Below are 17640 nucleotides of genomic sequence, written 5' to 3' on the forward strand. Positions count from 1 at the left end.
TTAAACAAACTCACCTAAGAAGATTAGGAAGAAAAGCAAAGCACTTGGCCTTTAAATCTTCAGAAGTGGATTTAATGACAGGTTCAGCCTGTTTAATGACAGGCCCAGGACCACACCCCTGTTTTATTATGTTTCATTATTACTGCATAATTTCCTTTATTACTCATGATAAATAGAAATAAAATACTTGCTGAGCTGGGTTTAAATAGGTTAGAGTACAAACAAAAATAGATTGTTCAAATATCATGAAACTGGATCTCAGATTCTTAAAATATATATTTGTGTTTTTTAAGTGTCTGACGTGTACCAGGATGCAACTCTCAATCTCAGACTAGTTGTGTGTGTGTGTGTGTGTGTGTGTGTGTGTGTGTGTGTGTGTGTGTGTGTGTTTTAGGGTCTTACCCATAATTTAAAGATGAAAAGAATAAAAAGCACATTCAAAACAGGATTCTCAGTATTTTTTGCTGAGACTGATTTTTTGCTGATTCAGATAGGAAGACACCAAATTGCTAAGGCTGATGTAAGATATGAAGCTAGAAGTTCAAGTGCAGCCTGGGGATAAATTTAACTTGCATAACAGGTGTAGAGCTGTCATTTTCAGGCATCTTAAGAGGGATGGAATTTTTTTAAATGTATTTCTCTCGGCCTTTTGATTATACAGGGAGCGACTGACATCTCCAAGTAAAACCAGCTGGCCCGGAGCTGAAGGAATAGAAATCCTCTGCTCCGCCTGCTGGAGGTAGGTGATTGGGAGCTGAGCGCAATGATTTAACGTTTCCAAAAAACTTAGCCTAGGCTTTGCTGGACACCCCGCAGCGAGTTGCTCAGCTAGTTGCTTAGTGGGGGCCGCCGGTGTCTGGCGCATGCGTCCCAGCACCGTCTGGGCTGCTCCCCCCGCCCCTACCCTCGTCGACTGTAACGTCATCTGCCTGCCAGGTCTCCCAGCCAGCACAGTGGGACGTGCCCGCGCCGGCTGGACGGACAGGGGCGGAGCCTAAGGAGGTGGGTAGAGCCCAGCCCCGCAGCCCAGCTGGGAACCGATTCAGTCTCTGCCGGCTCTCCACTCTGCCAGGGGGAGCTCGGCGGTGAGCACGCCGCAGCGCGCCCGCACTCTGTGGCCAGAGCGGATTCACGCGAGGCTGCGACTGCGTGAGACGCCTTTTCCTGGCAGCGATCTGGGAAAGTCCAGCTTAACTACGGGCCGGTTGGCCGTTGTACGGGTCCCCCCAAGCTGCAGAAGGACGGTGAAAGGGGCCTGAAGCTGAGCTGAGCTCTCCCGGAGTGGGGAGAGTGCGCCAGGGCGAGGTGGGACGGGAGGGAGGGGTGTTGCGAAGCTCACAGCCAGCGGTGGATTATCCGGGACAGTTTGCGTCTGAGGGCTGCGAATTGAGCGAGGAGGACAAGGGTATGCTCAGTGGTGGCGGCGGCGATGCCCGCCTGGCTAATGCCGCGGCGCGGGGGCAAGTGGAGACCGTGCGGCAGCTCCTGGAAGCCGGTGCGGATCCCAACGGACTCAGCCGCTTCGGCAGGCGCCCGATCCAGGTAGCTGGGGCACCCGGGCCTCGCCGGCAGGGGGCGTAGGAACACGGGTCCGTGGTCTCTGTGGGACGCAGCTGCAACTTGAGATGTCCGCTGGCTTAGATCTGTATCTCTTGCTGGAGTGTGGAGCTCAAGTGTAAAGCAGGTTTTCAAAAATTCTAAAGAAAGGGGTTGGACAACTCACCCCTTCGGTTTGGTTTCTTTTTAACGGTAGAGAAAGAGACCAATAATCCCTTTCTCATCTCATGATAAAAGATGCAAGAAATAGATTCATTTGGGGAGGAAAGGGAGAAAGGAGAGGTTATTTGGGGGAGAATTGTTTTGTCTTGCCCTTTTTGCCTTTCGACAAACAGCGATCAACTTTCAACGACTAAGATAATTAAATTACAAGTTACAACAATTTGGATTGGATTTAAGGAATCATACTAAATCATAGCACATGAAAAATATCACTATGAATTTTTAAGCTGCGATATGAAATTTTGTATTCTTTCCTCATACAGGTGAATTGAATACGACGAAATAAGACAGGATTCCTCAATCACAGTACTTAATTCCTTTTATGTTAGCAGTCTCTTGAGTGTTACCTAAGAAAAAATATGCTTCAATAGATTTTTATTGTTTAATTTTTATACTGAATGCTTGGATTACATAAGCATTCCTTCACCTTTTTAAAATGGCAAAGTCTGTTCATAATTAGCCTCTTCATTGTTAAAATTAATTTATTCAATATGTTTAACTATTAATCCAGCTTTAATTGATACTAATATATTTTCTAATTCCTTTAAAATCTAAGTTAATGTTTTGTGCTTTACTGTTGACTATTATGGTCATAGTTAGTACCCACCTCACAGTCACCTCCCAGAACCAAGCTATCTTTAGGGAATCTTGTTAATCGCGTATATTTTAAAGAAAATATGTGTTCATTCTTTTTTAATTCATATGAAGTGATAGAAGAAATGAGAGATAGTTTAAAGGAGCAAAATTATTGTAAAGTAGTTCTTAAAGATGTCAAATTATATGAATAATTGTAAGAAGAGGTTTGTCTTTTTAATTCACCATTTTCTAAGATATTAAGAACCACTTTTCCCCTTTTCCTTTTATATGAAATGCCCTTAACATCACTAATAGAAATCATAACGTATCATGGTTTTTAAGGGAGGAAATGAATGTTTTTGTTATTCATGAAACAAAAAATTAGCATACTATCTTTTGATTCTGTGGTACATTTTAAAACAAACTCACAAAAACAAGTAACTCCATTGTGGGTAGTTATTAAAAAGTGTTTTATTGTTAAAATAAGAAAGTAAATGCTTGCATAATGTACATGTACACAAATGGATACTGTAAGATTACAGCTCTAAAACATCTTTTAAAATTATGCATTGCTCTGATTTAACTGCTAAGATCCCAGCTCTTTTTTATATAGCAAATATTTACTATTTAACACTATAAAATCCTAGTACATTATAAAATCCTGTGCAATGTAAATATTGTATTTATTTTACATTACATTAAATATATTACCCTTTAAACTTTAGCCCTTATCTCTAACACTAAATATTAAAAGTGGTGAACCTTTTATTTTAAAAAAAATTTGTTTTCATCATCTTATAAAACTGTAAGTGACTTTATTGTTTCACCTCTATCTCCATTTTTGGCTCAAACTGTGGGACTATATTCCCTTTATGAGCACAGATGTATGTAACAGTGAAAAGAAAAAGCCTTCCACAGGGGATTAATACAAGAGCTAAACAAAGTAAACCTTGTTTTAAACTTAGTTGTTTATTTTCTTTCCTAAAGCATTACTCTAAACTTCTTTTTTTTTAAATCAGCTAACTGTCTAATAAATATTTTCAGATCGGGATTATGACTGGGGTAGAGGAGACAGCAAGGGAAATAATTTAAGACTTAGTAACTTACTGAGTCTTTAAACTTAACCCCCCAACACACTTAAATCATTTAACAAAATAGATTCCATGTTTCAATGGAAATCGAAAGAAAAAGAATCTTTTTTCCCCCACAGCGACTACAAGGTCTTTATCATTAGCGCTTTCTTGTCTTCCCATGTTTGAAGAATCAAATGGAACTAATTAGGGCCGGGGTGGGGAGTGGCGGGTAACTGGGTCAGCAAATAAAGCTTACCTAGACTCTTGAGGCTTGTAAGCGCCTCTACGTTAGATGGATACTTCATGAATAGGTATTTCTTTGCAAAGTCTCTACCTGCCCCTACGGCCTTCGTGATCACTCTTCTCTCCCGGGCAGGTCATGATGATGGGCAGCGTCCGAGTGGCCGAGCTCCTGCTGCTCCATGGCGCGGACCCCAACTGCGCGGACCCCGCCACCCTCACCCGACCTGTGCATGACGCAGCCCGGGAGGGCTTCCTGGACACGCTGGTGGCGCTGCACCGAGCCGGGGCGCGGCTGGACGTGCGGGACGCCTGGGGCCGCCTGCCCGTGGACCTGGCTGAGGAGCGGGGCCACCGCGACGTCGCCCGGTACCTGCACACGGCCGCAGGAGACTGATGGTGCGTGCATACAACCGCCCACAACGACTCTTCTCTCCAATTCCCCACCCTAACTCAATTCAATAAGGGCTGCAAACATGGAGCGGCGTTAAGTCTTCCTGGGCGACTCGATTCTCCGCAGGAAAGAAGTGGCAGACTGGGAATAAAATTTTTTTTTTCTTTTTTTCCTGGATGTAGCCCTCGACACTCGCCTCGAAGCCAAACGCAGAGAGGTGAGAGAGGTGGAGCACATGGGTTTCCAGCAAGATTTAGGAGCGGAATATGAAACTCCTAGGTTTACTTTTCGGGGTTTTCTGGAGAAAAGTGGCCTGTGAAGAAGTCCACAAGAGATCCCTGGTGCTGACTCTTCACACAGAAGATGCTGGGGCGGAGTGGGAGGCGGCAGTGATTGGCATTCGCGTTGGAGGCAGGTGATAAGGTCCGCCCCACTGACCTTGAAGGAGCCCCTTGTGAATCCCCACTTCGGGCGTTAGGCCCTGGGGGCTCTGAGGGAAAAGGTGAAAACAGGACCAGACAGTGACAACGGTCGACATAAGCGTCAGTAGGCACCCAACGCTTCCTTTACACGGTGGGCGGAGCAGAGCAAGTCACGTGCAAGACGATACTTACTGAAACCTTGGAGACTCGAGCCCGGTCCACTGGATAGTGCCTGGGAAAAGGGAATCTGGGAGCCATCTCGAGTTTGCCCGCTTATTCAAAAATCCCTTCATCAAGATGGTGTTGAACAGCTCTCCGAAAGGGGAGGGCTTTTGCTGTTTGTTATTCAATCTCAGCGAGATTCCTGCGGGGTTCCAGAAGTCCGCGCACAGGCTGACAAGTCCGCGCACAGGCTGACGTGGATTGTAGCAAGAGCAACCGTAGGTAGGTGGTTAACTGTAACGATTTGCCTTATATACGGTAGGATACAGAAAACCCGCTGTGTGCAACTTGAAAAGATTTCGTGATATTTTGTACTTCTAGGTTCTTCAGTAACAGTCTTAATACGGAGACTTTAAATAACTAAGTAACTCTGGCCCTTAGGAAAGGGGAGAGGAAGAACTATAGCTTTTAAATGAAGCTATGGCACAGTGCCAACATCTAGATTACTTTCACCCTTCACCTGTTTATTACTTAAATTTTGTTTCCTTTAATAGAGTGTCTACGGGGTCAAACTGAAATATTACAAATGTCTTTTAGAAGATGGATGCACTTACCCAGTAAATTATCTCGGGATATTTCCCAAAGTTTCGCTGAAAGAGTAGATTGAATATAAAATTGTTGAAAATATATATAATGATGGCTTGTAGAACGTCAATATCTGCTGAACAAACTCAACGTGCACTGTTTGGGGACTTAATTTCCAGTGCTACTTGATACATTATAGCATTGGAACAACTGATACTTCATTGCTTTAATTTTTTAAAAATAGAGATTGGACTCCTAAGATTTTGGCTTAAAATGTGATTTCATTTTTAACTTAAATATTGCAAAATCTTATGACACTCTAATATTAAGGGAAATTAAATCAAGAAAATGTGGTTGTGGATCTCACAGGGCACCATATTACATTTTTTCATAAATATATAATGTATAAAATTTTCATATGTGTAATATATATGAAAAATGTAATATGGTACTGTGAGGTCCACAGTTATATATATATAAATGAATGACATATATTTGGCAAAACAAAAACATTATACATTGGACATCAAGAACCACTTGGTTGGACTGAAATAGTAATTTATAAGTGCATGTAAAAGTAAATTCAGTTTCAAATCCACCTGGTAGGCAGGTTTGGCTGGTGTGTTTTATCAGCAGCACAAGAAGTATATACTGTTAAGTTTGTAAAGATTTCACTTTGAAGGATACATGCAAACAAACATAGCTCTATATACAGGAACCCTGCCTCTGGCTCCACTGTGCAATTACAAAAAATATATATATGTTAATTTCTGTATCTAAATCTAAAATATTACCAAGGTTTGTACCAATCTTACTACCTGACCTTCATTGCAAGATCTGGAAGTGAAATAAATTCAGAACTCAAAAATGTATTCATTTGGCCTCATTTTTATATTTCCTTTTTCAGCTGAGTGAATGGATGAGAAAACAGGGATGATTTACTATGAAAGCAAAATCTATTTAAAATTTCCTGTGTTCTAATGGCTAATGTTAGTAATTTGAGATATAAAGAATGAAATAGATTCAAACAGAGTGCTCAAGGTCCTTACAACTCCAAACAGGTTTGGGAAAGTGTGTTCATAGGAATGCTTTTATGATATTTTGTTTCTGTATTATGACAAAAATAAGAAGAATACAGTGTCCAGGACCAAATTAGTGAAGCTAGGTACATAACTGACCTTCAGCAAATAAATAAAATTAACTTACACTTACATTGAGATTCTATATTGCCCTTCCTTTATGGGAAATGTTAAAAACAAACTACTTGTGTGTTAATAGGTAATCGTCAACAGAGATTTTTTTCCATCACCTCTGTAAGTAATTCTGTATTTCAAAAAACAAAAGACATGCTTATTTCCCTCTTATGCTTTTCCTAAGACTGCTTGTTTTTATGACAGGGTATAATTTTTCCAATGCTCAAGACATGGCCACTCTACCTAAAAAAGAGCAAGTAGGATTAATGATCTGCAAAAATGATAGAAATCATTTGAAGAAGCACTCTTGTTGACTGCCTTTGAAACAAATACAAAAGCTAGTGTCATCTACAGCGTAAGAATTCTGTTTTCATGTTTATGTCAGCAGCTAATCATAACCAAAATCTGACATTCATTATTAACAAACTATTTTTTTATTTTGTGAAAACTTGAAAAATAAACTTTAGGTTGGTATAAATGTCAGTGTTCAATTACCAAGCTAAAAAAGACAGAGAACATAAGAAAATAGGAAGATTTTAATTTTAAAAATTACTTGAAGGAGCAACAACAATTGAATCATAATACTTCCAGTATCTTCTCCTGTTCTATTCATAATCCCAGGGAAGAAAGAAGGAATGAAGTAAAGAGAAATTAGGACTTCACTGGAAGGTAGAAGACCTGGGTTTCAGAATTGGTTCTTCAACTAATTCAATATATGGCCTGTTAAGTCATGTGACATTGATTAGCCTCAATTTCCTCATTTATACAAGTTGGGAGTTGGACTAGATTACTTTTAAGCTCCCTATCATCACTAAAGTTTTATCCTTTTATGCATTTGTTGCACACATGACTGTAATGTGGTCTTATATTTTATTAATAATGATTTTTGCCATGATATGAGCCCCCAAAAAGCTATATAGAGGAGTGGAGAGAAGACACATTTTAAATTCTGGAGCCCTGGGTGGAGAGAGGGGCAGAATCTTTATAAACACTACCTCCACCAGTTAGCTGAAAATTACAGACAAGCTTATGGGTACCAGCACAGAAAAGATGCTTTGCCAAAATAGCTTAATTTTAAGCTCTTTCTTACTTCATCTTACCTCTGATTTTTTTTCTTTTGCATTTTGCATTTCTCTCATGTCACTCAGAGTCACTAAAAAAAAAAAAATCACTTCAAGTGAGCTAAGCAGGTAGACTGAATACATTTATTAGAATAATGCTGAAGTAGGTATTCACAAACTAGTGTAAATGTTCCCAAAGAAAACAATGGTTTTTAAGTACACATATAACAAGGGATTCTAACCTAAAAGGGGTTGGTATAGGAGTTAGAACCAAGAGAAAATGTTGGGAGAAAATGTTGGGAATATTAGAAGAGATAGAAAGTGCAAAGGCATGAGAAAGCTAAAATATGTAGAAAAGTCATTAGAAGATGAGTAACTCTGTAAACAGCTGTTATGGATTTTACAGACCTATTTCTAAACCTCTGTACTTTCTGGTTTGTTTCCATTGGATTCCTTGAAACTTCAGGTCTGTAAATGTTGCCTGGGTGCTAGTAGGAACTAGCTGGTCAGGGAAGAGCTCTGTGTCACCTAAATATGTACAAGTCTGCCATTTCAGGAGGGCCGAGAATGAGACAAAAAGAAAAGCAACAAAAGGACTAGAAGGAAGAGAGGCATGGTGGTGTTCTGTGGAAAATGGGTCAATAGTTCAACATAATTAATCAAATCAAACTAAACTGTTATGGTCTACAAGCTGATAGGATTTGTGAAATAATTCGAGGCCTAAAATGATGGGAATCTACTCATTCCCTACCGTCTTGATTTTCTATAAAGCATTTCTCAATATCAGCTATAACAAATGGTAGGAGTCCTTTTTGACCTCTTGAATCCCTCACTTAGAGTTTCTTGCATAAGGCAAAAAATACTTTATAGAAATGGTAACTTTTATATATCATCCCTTTGTTAATTATGTAATAACGGAAGTAGTGCTTTGAAGCCAGTGCTGCTAATGAAATAATATGTAATTGGCATGGATTACATATTAAACACAGTAATATAAATCAGCATGTATGTCACAACTGAGCACCCAATTCTGATTTACTAATTTGAAGTTTGAAATAAATACAAACCAAAGATTTTTCTGGGGGAAAAAAAAACTCTAAGAGATGAATGAAGATGATTTGCTGTCTCACAGACATTCACATTCTACTGGAAGTTTACAAAGGAACCCCAAACACCTATTAATCCCCTTCCCATTCAGAAGCTCGTGACGTTAGACCTCCAGTAGATCTAGAGTCAGTGCTGGCAGGGAAAATATTTTACAACAGAGTTAAACTGAAAACCAATTACAGTGATTAAACCATGCCCGTTTTTCTTTAAAATTTGGCCTCCTCCCAAAAGGCATAATCTTTTTGTCTATCTTATTTTTGGAATAGTCTATATTATGATATGAGTGGTACTACTTTGTTTCAACCTTCTCTTATGTGATGTCTGGGTCTCTATTTCTTTTTGAACAAACCCCCCTCTACCTTCTTATCCCTGCACAAATTTCCCCATCCTCTTTCCTTAGCTAAAAACTTGGTTTCCCTGAGAATTCCACTTTTTTCTGACTAGTTACCAGTTACTGGGCTCTAGACGGCAGAGTGGCAGTCAGGACTAGTAATGAGTGTCTGCTGTTTGGGTAGCTTTTGATACAGTCCTACACCAGATAGGTAAGGGTTATCCATTGTCCTTCAGATTTCACTCATCTCTTAGTATAAATAATTGCATTTTCTTTATCAGACTAAGTTATAAATAATGTCAGTGTATTTTATAATATGTTTATAAGAGATAACATATAAGTATAAAACAGTAAGCAACTTATTCTGTTCACAAAGCCACTGAAAGGTCAACAGATTGACAACACATGAAGTTTGCTTCTGAAGGGTGAATGTTAGAAATATTTATACTCAATGGCTTCTCATTCCATCTGTAGGTTATGAGTTACTAACCTCTACCACCTTTCCTAGGGCACAGTGGTACCCTTTACAGACTCCTGTACCTGCTCCTAATATGCCACCTAGAGTTACAAGCTATAACCTTGCCTAAAATATTTTGTCATCCTCTACTATTCTCTAATCTCTGGATTGCCTTTGTTAGAGGTATCGTATATGAATTTATTCCAGGGTTTCAGGAGCCTTTTGATCTGTTTAAATCCCACCTTAAACAGAAGAATTTAATGTCATCCCCTTTCTAGGGAAAAATTACATGGCATTTTATTTTACATTCGCCCCTCAGATATTTATTATATCTGTACAATGATGCTATCCACACCGGTCATCTGAGACCAACATATAGGGAAGTGGTTCTCAACCTTGGCTCTCAATTACTCTTGGAGGGGTCTAAATTTTGAATTCACTGACCAACTTTAGGACAACCGAATTAGAATCTCTAGGTTTTAGTACAAGGAACTATATTCAATATCTTGTAATAACCTATATTGGAAAAGAATATGAAAAGGAATATATATATATATATATATATATATATATATATATATACACATACATACATACATTTATATAATTGAATCTCTATGCTGTACACCAGAAACTAACACATTGTAAATAGACTATACTTCAATTAAAATTTTTTTTAAATCAAGATAAACCTAAAATAAACTTAAAAAAAACCTCTAGGTTTGAAGCCCCAAATTTCCATTGTTACTTTAAAATTCTTGTTCATGGTAAATTTTCAAACAGTATAGAAAATAAAATTTCCTGAAACCTCCCTACCCACCATTCTCACTATCCAGGAGTAGCCACTATTTTAAAAAAGTAATCAGCCTTCCAGATATATAGGTACATATAATGGTAAATACCCCTGCCCGAACACACACATTTGGAAAATGTAAATGGGATCATACAATTCTGCAACTTGTTTTCTTTGATTCGCAGTAGGTCTTTGACAATTTGCATTAGTATATAGAGATGCACTTCATTTCTTGTACAGCTGCATAGTTCTTTATTTTATGGAGGAACCCCAATTTTTTAAAACCAGTCTCCTATTGACAACCATGTAAATTATTTCCTTTTTCTCCTACTACATATCATGCTATAAAGAACCTTTTCACATCCTTACATGACCTATCTGTAGCAATTTATAGGAGTGATATTGCTGAGGCTAAGGGTACATGTAAAACATACAGTGTATATCTGTATATGTGTGTGTGTGTAAAATCTTTCTATATTTATGTACATGTTTCTTTGCACACTTATATGAGGTACAGGAGTGGACTTGCTGAGACAGAGGATGTATATGCATATAGTTTTGATAAAAACTGTGAAGTTGCCCTCCAAAGTGAATGCACCTAGTTACAATAGAATGTAAGAGTGATTGTTTTCTTTTTTTCTTTTAGGTTTTTTTTGGGGGGGGATAATTAGGTTTATTTATTTACTTTTTTAAGAATAGGTACTGGAGATTGAACCCAGGACCTTGTGTATGCTAAGCATGCACTCTACCTCTTTGAGCTATACCCTCCCCACAAGAGTGATTGTTTTCTGACAACTTTGCCAGTGTCATCTCTCCTTTTAGTTTTTGCCACACCTATAGGTATATGTCAGTGTTTTTGTTATGTTTCTTTACTAATCAGTAAAATTTAGTACAATTTCATGTATTTTTGGCCATTTGACTATTTGTACATCCTCTAAACTGCCAGTTATATTCTTTGCTAATTTTTATACTGGGTTACTTTTTTTTTTTTTTACTCATTTCAGTATTTATTTATGTATTCTAGAAGTTAATATTTTGTCATATATGTTCAAATAATGGTTTTTAAATCTTGCTTATGGTGTCTTTTGTCTTATACCTTTGGGCTTTTCATTTTGAGCATGTGCAATAGTAGGGACGTTTCTCAAGGAATTTGATAATCAAGAGATACCTGAGGGAAAAAGCTAGTGTCCTGGAACATCATGACTAGGGGTGGGGTGGGTGGTACAGACAAGATATGTTAAGTAAATGCCCCCTCCTATCTCTGCCTGTTGGATGAATTTGCTGATTCAAAATAGAAATCATTTGCCACCAATCTAAAACTCAGATCTTGCAAGTCAGTTTTTAAGCAAAAGGAAGAGAGGAAAAAAAAAAGCTCCAATATTTAGTGGTCTTCTGTCTGCACAAATGACCCATCAGTAGCTCACTCCCCATTGACTTTGGCCTTTAGTACAAAAGAAAGAGTTTGTAGTCCAAAGAACTTCTTAATGATTCCAGCCCTGGCACTTGCTGGCCATAAAGCAATCAAAGATTTGCGTCCCTCTGGGCCTCAGTTTTCTCACCTGTAAACTAGATTAGTAATCCCAGATTTAAAGGGCCACTGTGGTGATAAAATGAGTAACATAAGTGAAAGTGCACACAAATAACACTGTTCAGTTTTTGATCATACTGTTTTTGAAGAGCACATAATCAAAAATCATTTGGAATTCCAAACGTCTTTGGAACACCACAAATTAGTTGTGTTGCTAAAGATTCATCTTCATAATTGTATTTTGCTTAGTCTAACACTAAAATTAGATAGAATTCCCCTGCATACCACAACTAACAAAACATAGGTGTTGGGCAGCAGAAGAAAACGAAGATGGGATTTAAGTTTAAGGTGTAAAATTTATGTTCATCGAATACAGTGCTTACTGTGTTACAATTTTACTCATTGGTCTTACTCAAATGGCATTCCTCTGAAGTGGGCAACTCTCCTTTTATCAAGAATAAGTTTGGGTGGAGAGAGAAGGGTTATAGGTTAAGCTATACAGGCCCAATCAACACAGACAAATCTTCTGAATTTAAACTTGGCTGGGAAACTGAGGCTCAGCAGACCTCTCCAGCATAATGAGATAACGTGATGTCACATTTCATGTGTCAACTTGGCTAGTCTATGGTACCCAACTGTTTGGTCAAACAACAGTCTTTTTATTGCTGTAAAGTTTTTTTTTTTTTTTAGATATAACTAACATTTGAATCCACAGACTTGAACAAAGATTATCCTCCATAATGCACCTGGGCCTCATCCAATCATTGGAAGGCCTTAAGTGAAAAGAAGTTGCTCAAAGAAGAAAGATCAGTCTCCAGGCTGCCTTCTGACTCAAAACTGCAACATCAGCTCTTCTGGGAGTCTCCAGCCTGTCTACCTGTCTTACAGATTTCAGACTTGCCAGCCCCCACAATTGGGTAAGCCAGTTCCTTAAAATAAATCATACACACACACACAAACACACACACACACACACACACACACACACCCTATTGGTACTGTCTCTCTGGAGAACTCTGACTAATAATTTCAAGAAATGTGTAATACAGATCTTCTCACCCTCACTCACCATGATTTATTGCCACAGCTAATTAAACTGCCGGGGTCCAGGAAATCCCTAACTCCTCCCCTTCTCTAGAGACTTTAAATAATACTATGCTGAGATTGGGCAACATTTTCCCTCAAGGATGCTTTCTCTGATCCCCCCACTCCCTAAAGTACCCCCCCTCTGTTTGCCATAAAGCGAAATTTTCTCATAATTGTACGTGTTTACTAGTCCATCTCTCCTATGAGATTTGTGCTGGGGGGTGGGGGACGGGTGGTGCGGAGGGTGGGAGGAGGAAGACAGAGCAAGTTGGGCCTTCCACAGAGTTTACATACTAACTACATACTAACTATTGAGAGACAAACAAACAAACAATTACTTACGATGATTTCTGTATGGTAAGTGCTTTAGGGAAAACAAAACCAAAAACAACAAAGAAATACGGAGATATGATGGTGCCTGAAAGAGGAAAAGTCTCTGAGCCCGGATACTTGAGAACAGACCTGAAGGAGAAAGAGCTAGCCTTGTGAAGAGCAGAAAAAGCCCTTTTATTCTGTCGCAGAGGAGTGGCAAGCAGCCTCAGTGTGGAGCCCGACGTTTGGTAAATTCTGAGGGAGTCCTGCAGGAGAGGGGAGAGGTAGGTTTGTAAAAGATGTGTGTAAAAATGAGTGGCTATTTAAGCCTGGTCCCTAAGTCTCACTTTAACCGGCCCGTTAGGCGGTTACATCCTGTGCCAAGGTGAGAGGTGGGGAGTGGAAGCAGCCTGCCGCTGGAACTGGCCTCTCAGTTACAGTACGGTGATTGCACCATCCAAGCCTCACTTGCCTTCTCCAGACAGTGAGGGGCTCAGATCCTTTGGACCTGTCGGTTCTCACGCTGCGGATCCACTTCTGCAGCTCAACCACTAGGTCCGGGCACATATAAAAGAAGCCACTTCGAGGTGGGCCACCTTTCAAGTTCCGAAGATTGGGCCTAGTCCCACATCCTCTCTTACATGCCTGGTCGGCCAGGCCGCGCCTCCAGCCCACGAGGCTCTCAGCCGATCGAGACTGACTTCAGGCCTGGGACGCTGGAGCATCGGGTCAGCGCCGTCCGCCTGAAAGCGGCGGCCTGGGCTCGACCACCCGCCTTCGGGGAGCAGGCGAGCCCGGGTCAGAGCTCCATCCAGCCAGAGAGCTGGGACCCGTCAGACAGCGCTCTGGAACCCGGCTCCTCCGTGTCCTCAGGCCGCCGCGGTGTCCTCGACTCACCCCTGCTTTATGCGGCTCTTTCCTTTCCTTCCCCTGCTTTTCCTGTGCAGAGAGGACCACAGCGGCGCGAGGAGCAGGGTGGGTGTCCAGAAAGAAAGGAACAGTGATGTGGAAGAAACGAGGAGGAGAGGACAGAGGAGAGGGACCACGCTGAGGAGTCAGGCGGAAAGAGGGAAGGGTGTCGGAGAGCCGGGCGGGAGGAGGAGGCGGCGGCTGCGGGCCGCCGCGGGCGTAACGACCAGTGGACGCCGGGCCTCGCGGAGAGCGAATAGCAGCTGGTGGGGGAGGGGAGCACCACGGGCGGAGGAAAGAGGAAGAAGCGTTCAGATGCTTCGCTGCGCCGGAGGTTAAAAGCGAAAATAAAAATTCTGGTGAATGGACTGTCGGCCTAGCCCAGAGCCCTCCGCAACGCCGGGAACAGGGAGGGGAAAGGGCTCCCGGACCCAACAGGGGTTGGGGTTCGGCTCCGCCTACCTGGTCCGGCCCCGGGCCCGCCGCTCCAGCGGCGCCAGCGCCACGCAGTGTCCATATGTCGCAGCAGTTTCCTTTAATTTCACTCATTTCCCAAATCTAGAAGTGGAACATAGCGCCATTTCTTTCAAAAATAACATCCAGCCTCCTGAATGGAGGATAGAGCTACGAGATGACTTTGCTTCCCCCCCCCCCTTTCTTTCTTTCTTTTTCTCTTTTAAATAATCCGGTTTGGAAAAATGGAGGACCCTCGGCGAAGGGCGCGAATAATAAAGGAAGGGGGACAGGCAAGCAGGGACGCGAGCGGGACCGCGGCGGTTCCTGATATGGCAGGGTCAGGTGACGGATGTTGCGAGGGGGCGGGCTGCCTGGAGATGCGTTGTGGCGTCAGGACCTTGAGCTGTCACCGCGTGGGGCGCCCGCGCGGAGGGTGGAAAGGTGGGGGGGGGGAGCGCGGACCGGGCGGGAAAGAGGAGGTTGGGGGGAGGGAGAGGAACCTAGGACGCTAGCCGCCCGCGCGCGCGCGCCGCCAGGCGCCTCTGCCGGCCTTTCCCGCGCGCGTTGTGCGCAGAACGGTTCTAAGCTCTGGGGAGGTCGGGGTCGAGCGGGCGCGCGCATGGAAGGCGGGTGCGCGCCTGCGGGGCGGGGATGGGCGGGGGGCGGTGCGCGGTTTTCAGTGTGCGACTCGGGGGGCGGGCGCCGAACTGCCTACCTCTGAAGCCAAAAGGCGGCACTGCGCCCGCCGAGCTCCGCGGCGGCAAGAACATGGTGCGCCGGCTCCTGGTCACAGTGCGGATTCGGCGCGCGTGCGGCCCGCCGCGAGTCAGGGCTTTCGTGGTGCACATCGCGCGGCCAGCGGGTGAGTGGGCAGCGCCGGGTGTGCGGGCCGCTGCGGCCCTCGTGCTGATGCTAGTGAGGAGCCAGCGCAGAGCGCAGCAGCCGCATCCTAGACCAGGTAGGAAAGGCCTCGAAAATCCCGGGCACAATCGGCCCTTGGATGATTTTGTTTGATATAGTCTAATACTCAGATAAAACATCTTCCGGACGAGGTTGGAGGAGGTTGTTACTGTGTGGGAGGCTCCTTCCACTTTCTCCCCATACGGGTTATTGTTACTTAGAAGTGCCGTTCTCTAGTATTTTGAGCCTGGAGCCCCCTTCACCCACCTGAGTAATCCCGTGAAACTCTGGGGGATACCGGGAGATTCTAAACCCACTTTAGAAGTCAGTCACTCCTGAATTTCCTGGGTGGCAGTCAGTGAACACACACACACACACACAAGGTGTATTTCTAAGGCACTTTATTGCGCCCTGGAGGAAAGTATTACTAACGGTCTCAGTTTTCTGGATACCGCCTTTTTTCTCCCCAACCTTCCTGCGAGGTCAACCCTCCCTCCTTCCAGTAGTGGAGGAGGTTTGAGGGTGGGGGCTCGAACAGAGTTTGACTTCCCGAAATAGTAACATTGATCGAAGGATCAGTAACTGCTAAGAGGAGCAAACACTTGCTTTTGCAGTCAATAGAGGTGGACTTTCTTGGTGAGATGGAGGTTTCTTCTTTAGCGGCCTGGTTATATTTAAAATGCTCGGGACAATGCCCGTATGTCTGGCAACCGATAGACGTACAGTGAGGAGTCTGAGGATCACACTGATCAGATTTTAGTCATCTCAGGCCCCAATTAACACTTTTTTAAAAAGTGAGGCCTACTTTTTGAAAAAAGAATTCTAGGTAGTTTTGTACCCACATCAGATCAATCTTTACATCATCGATGTAATTTCCTATGACTAGAATAATTGAAATATTATATATACATATAGTTACAATATGTGGAATCCTAATTAAAGCTTGGATAATAAATCCAAAAACAAATTAATGAGACTTCACTTTTTTTTTACCATTCTTGTGGCACTATTTCCGTGGGAATATATGTTTTGGAAAAGCAAAGGCTAGCAGAGGGGGAATTAATTTTTATTGTAACGTAAATAGACCTTTTGACATGTAAATGTAAAACTGTTAACGTTTTTAATTAGACGTTTAATTAAGTGCCTCAATTTCTATTGACAAAAAAACTACAAACAATTTATAGGGAGAATACACATTTTCTTTTTCACATTATTATGAAAGTTCAGCTTTTTAAGAATTAGTAGAAGGAGCTTTGTAAAGAATTTCATGGCGTGCTGCTGGACTTGATTTTAGTTCATTTTATAACATTAATAGGATCCTTTTTTTTTAAATGGTGCTTTATCCATACCAGCAAACATTTAGCCACCATGTTTTTGGATCTCATTGCTGTTAATGTTACTCTGTATATAAAGCTACTTTATTTAAATAATTAGGTTGCATTCAAAAATCTATAGTAACAAAGTAGAAGTTTTAATCTATGTAAATACTATAATTATATCTTTTCAATTTTAGGAATACATACTGTAAATACTGTGATTAATTTAAATTACAGAAATATTCATTTTATAGTCTGTTTATTGTATAAAGTGTTAACATATGAAAATGATAGTTTCATTGAAAATAGCCATTTATTTCTCATTTTTAAGATACATATCAATTTTCTGAAATGAAGTGAAAGCTATTTAAAAATGCATTGACTATATGAAAAGCCCAATTTTCAACAAATAGCTGAAGACAGAACATATGACTTGGATAGAATAGAATATGTTTTAAAAATATGTGCAATTCTCCAACTTCATATATGAAATTATACATGTATATAAATATCTGGAAGTATAATTACAAATGACACATAATTATATATTTCATATTAATGTGTTATGTCTATTGGTTTTATTGATTTCAGAATATGTATGGATAGTATGTATGTTGGGATTCACACAATTCCTTGGGAGTCACAGTGCTAAAAAATAACTTGTATGACTTATTTAACAATACAGATCTGTAAGGTGTTATTATTTTAACGTCTTTTAAAGTTTCTGCAAGTATGTTCATTATGACTTTTTTATATGACTGGAAAGTGTAAATAATAAAATTCCACATTACTAGTTTCTTATCCACACATGCCTGATTAATTTCATTAATTGATTTGTTATTTCTACCTGAGTGTATTTACAAAATAGTCATTTTTAATGAATTTAAATATTTATTTGTTTACTGCTATCTGGAAACTCTTAGAGGTTTTTCTCTCCTTTAAGAGCATGTGTCCTATCAA

At 41.2% G+C, this 17640-nt stretch overlaps 3 protein-coding genes and 1 long non-coding RNA gene across 7 annotated transcripts in view; 3 read left to right on the forward strand and 1 right to left on the reverse strand.

The window, feature by feature from the left end:
* The first annotated feature begins 1016 nt into the window (after positions 1–1016).
* CDKN2B (cyclin dependent kinase inhibitor 2B) lies at positions 1017–12622 on the forward strand. 2 transcript variants are annotated; one of them, XR_012506332.1, is made up of 3 exons: positions 1017–1542; positions 3805–4928; positions 12417–12622. XR_012506332.1 is itself a non-coding variant. In XM_074361496.1 (2 exons), exons 1-2 carry the CDS (start codon positions 1408–1410, stop codon positions 4063–4065), a joined length of 396 nt encoding a protein of 131 aa, XP_074217597.1. In that variant the 5' UTR covers positions 1017–1407; the 3' UTR covers positions 4066–6103. The 2 variants fall into 2 exon arrangements, 1 of the variants encoding a protein (XP_074217597.1); XM_074361496.1 differs by lacking the exon at positions 12417–12622 and having other exon boundaries at positions 3805–6103.
* Positions 6757–14899, reverse strand: LOC123617689 (uncharacterized). The gene is made up of 3 exons (XR_012506336.1): positions 14471–14899; positions 13250–13365; positions 6757–7577 (listed from the first exon to the last, which is right to left on the reverse strand). It is a non-coding gene; the product is annotated as an uncharacterized LOC123617689 (long non-coding RNA).
* LOC105071317 (cyclin-dependent kinase inhibitor 2A-like) overlaps positions 13253–17640 on the forward strand; it is a 30470-nt gene continuing 26082 nt past the window's right edge. Inside the window, exon 1 of one of the 3 annotated variants that reach the window (XM_074361493.1) lies at positions 13253–13383. The gene's annotated coding sequence lies outside the window, so the exon portion shown is untranslated. Of the gene's footprint in view, positions 13384–15194; positions 15423–17640 lie in introns of those variants that run through there. The other 2 variants (XM_074361492.1, XM_074361494.1) reach the window with 2 other exon arrangements.
* Positions 14982–17485, forward strand: LOC141577442 (tumor suppressor ARF-like). Its single transcript, XM_074361497.1, has one exon. The coding sequence runs from the start codon at positions 15116–15118 to the stop codon at positions 15476–15478; it is 363 nt and encodes a 120-aa protein (XP_074217598.1). The 5' UTR covers positions 14982–15115; the 3' UTR covers positions 15479–17485.

This window comes from Camelus bactrianus, chromosome 4 (assembly GCF_048773025.1).
Source record: "Camelus bactrianus isolate YW-2024 breed Bactrian camel chromosome 4, ASM4877302v1, whole genome shotgun sequence".
NCBI classification, from domain to species: Eukaryota; Metazoa; Chordata; class Mammalia; order Artiodactyla; family Camelidae; genus Camelus; species Camelus bactrianus.

Excerpts from the sequence above, each read along its gene's own strand:
- CDKN2B (XM_074361496.1), top strand. The coding sequence starts at position 1,408 with ATGCTCAGTGGTGGCGGCGGCGATGCCCGCCTGGCTAATGCCGCGGCG. Across the intron at positions 1,543-3,804 it reads TCGGCAGGCGCCCGATCCAG|GTCATGATGATGGGCAGCGT; the intron begins GTAGCTGGGGCA and ends TCTCCCGGGCAG.
- LOC141577442 (XM_074361497.1), top strand. The coding sequence starts at position 15,116 with ATGGGCGGGGGGCGGTGCGCGGTTTTCAGTGTGCGACTCGGGGGGCGG.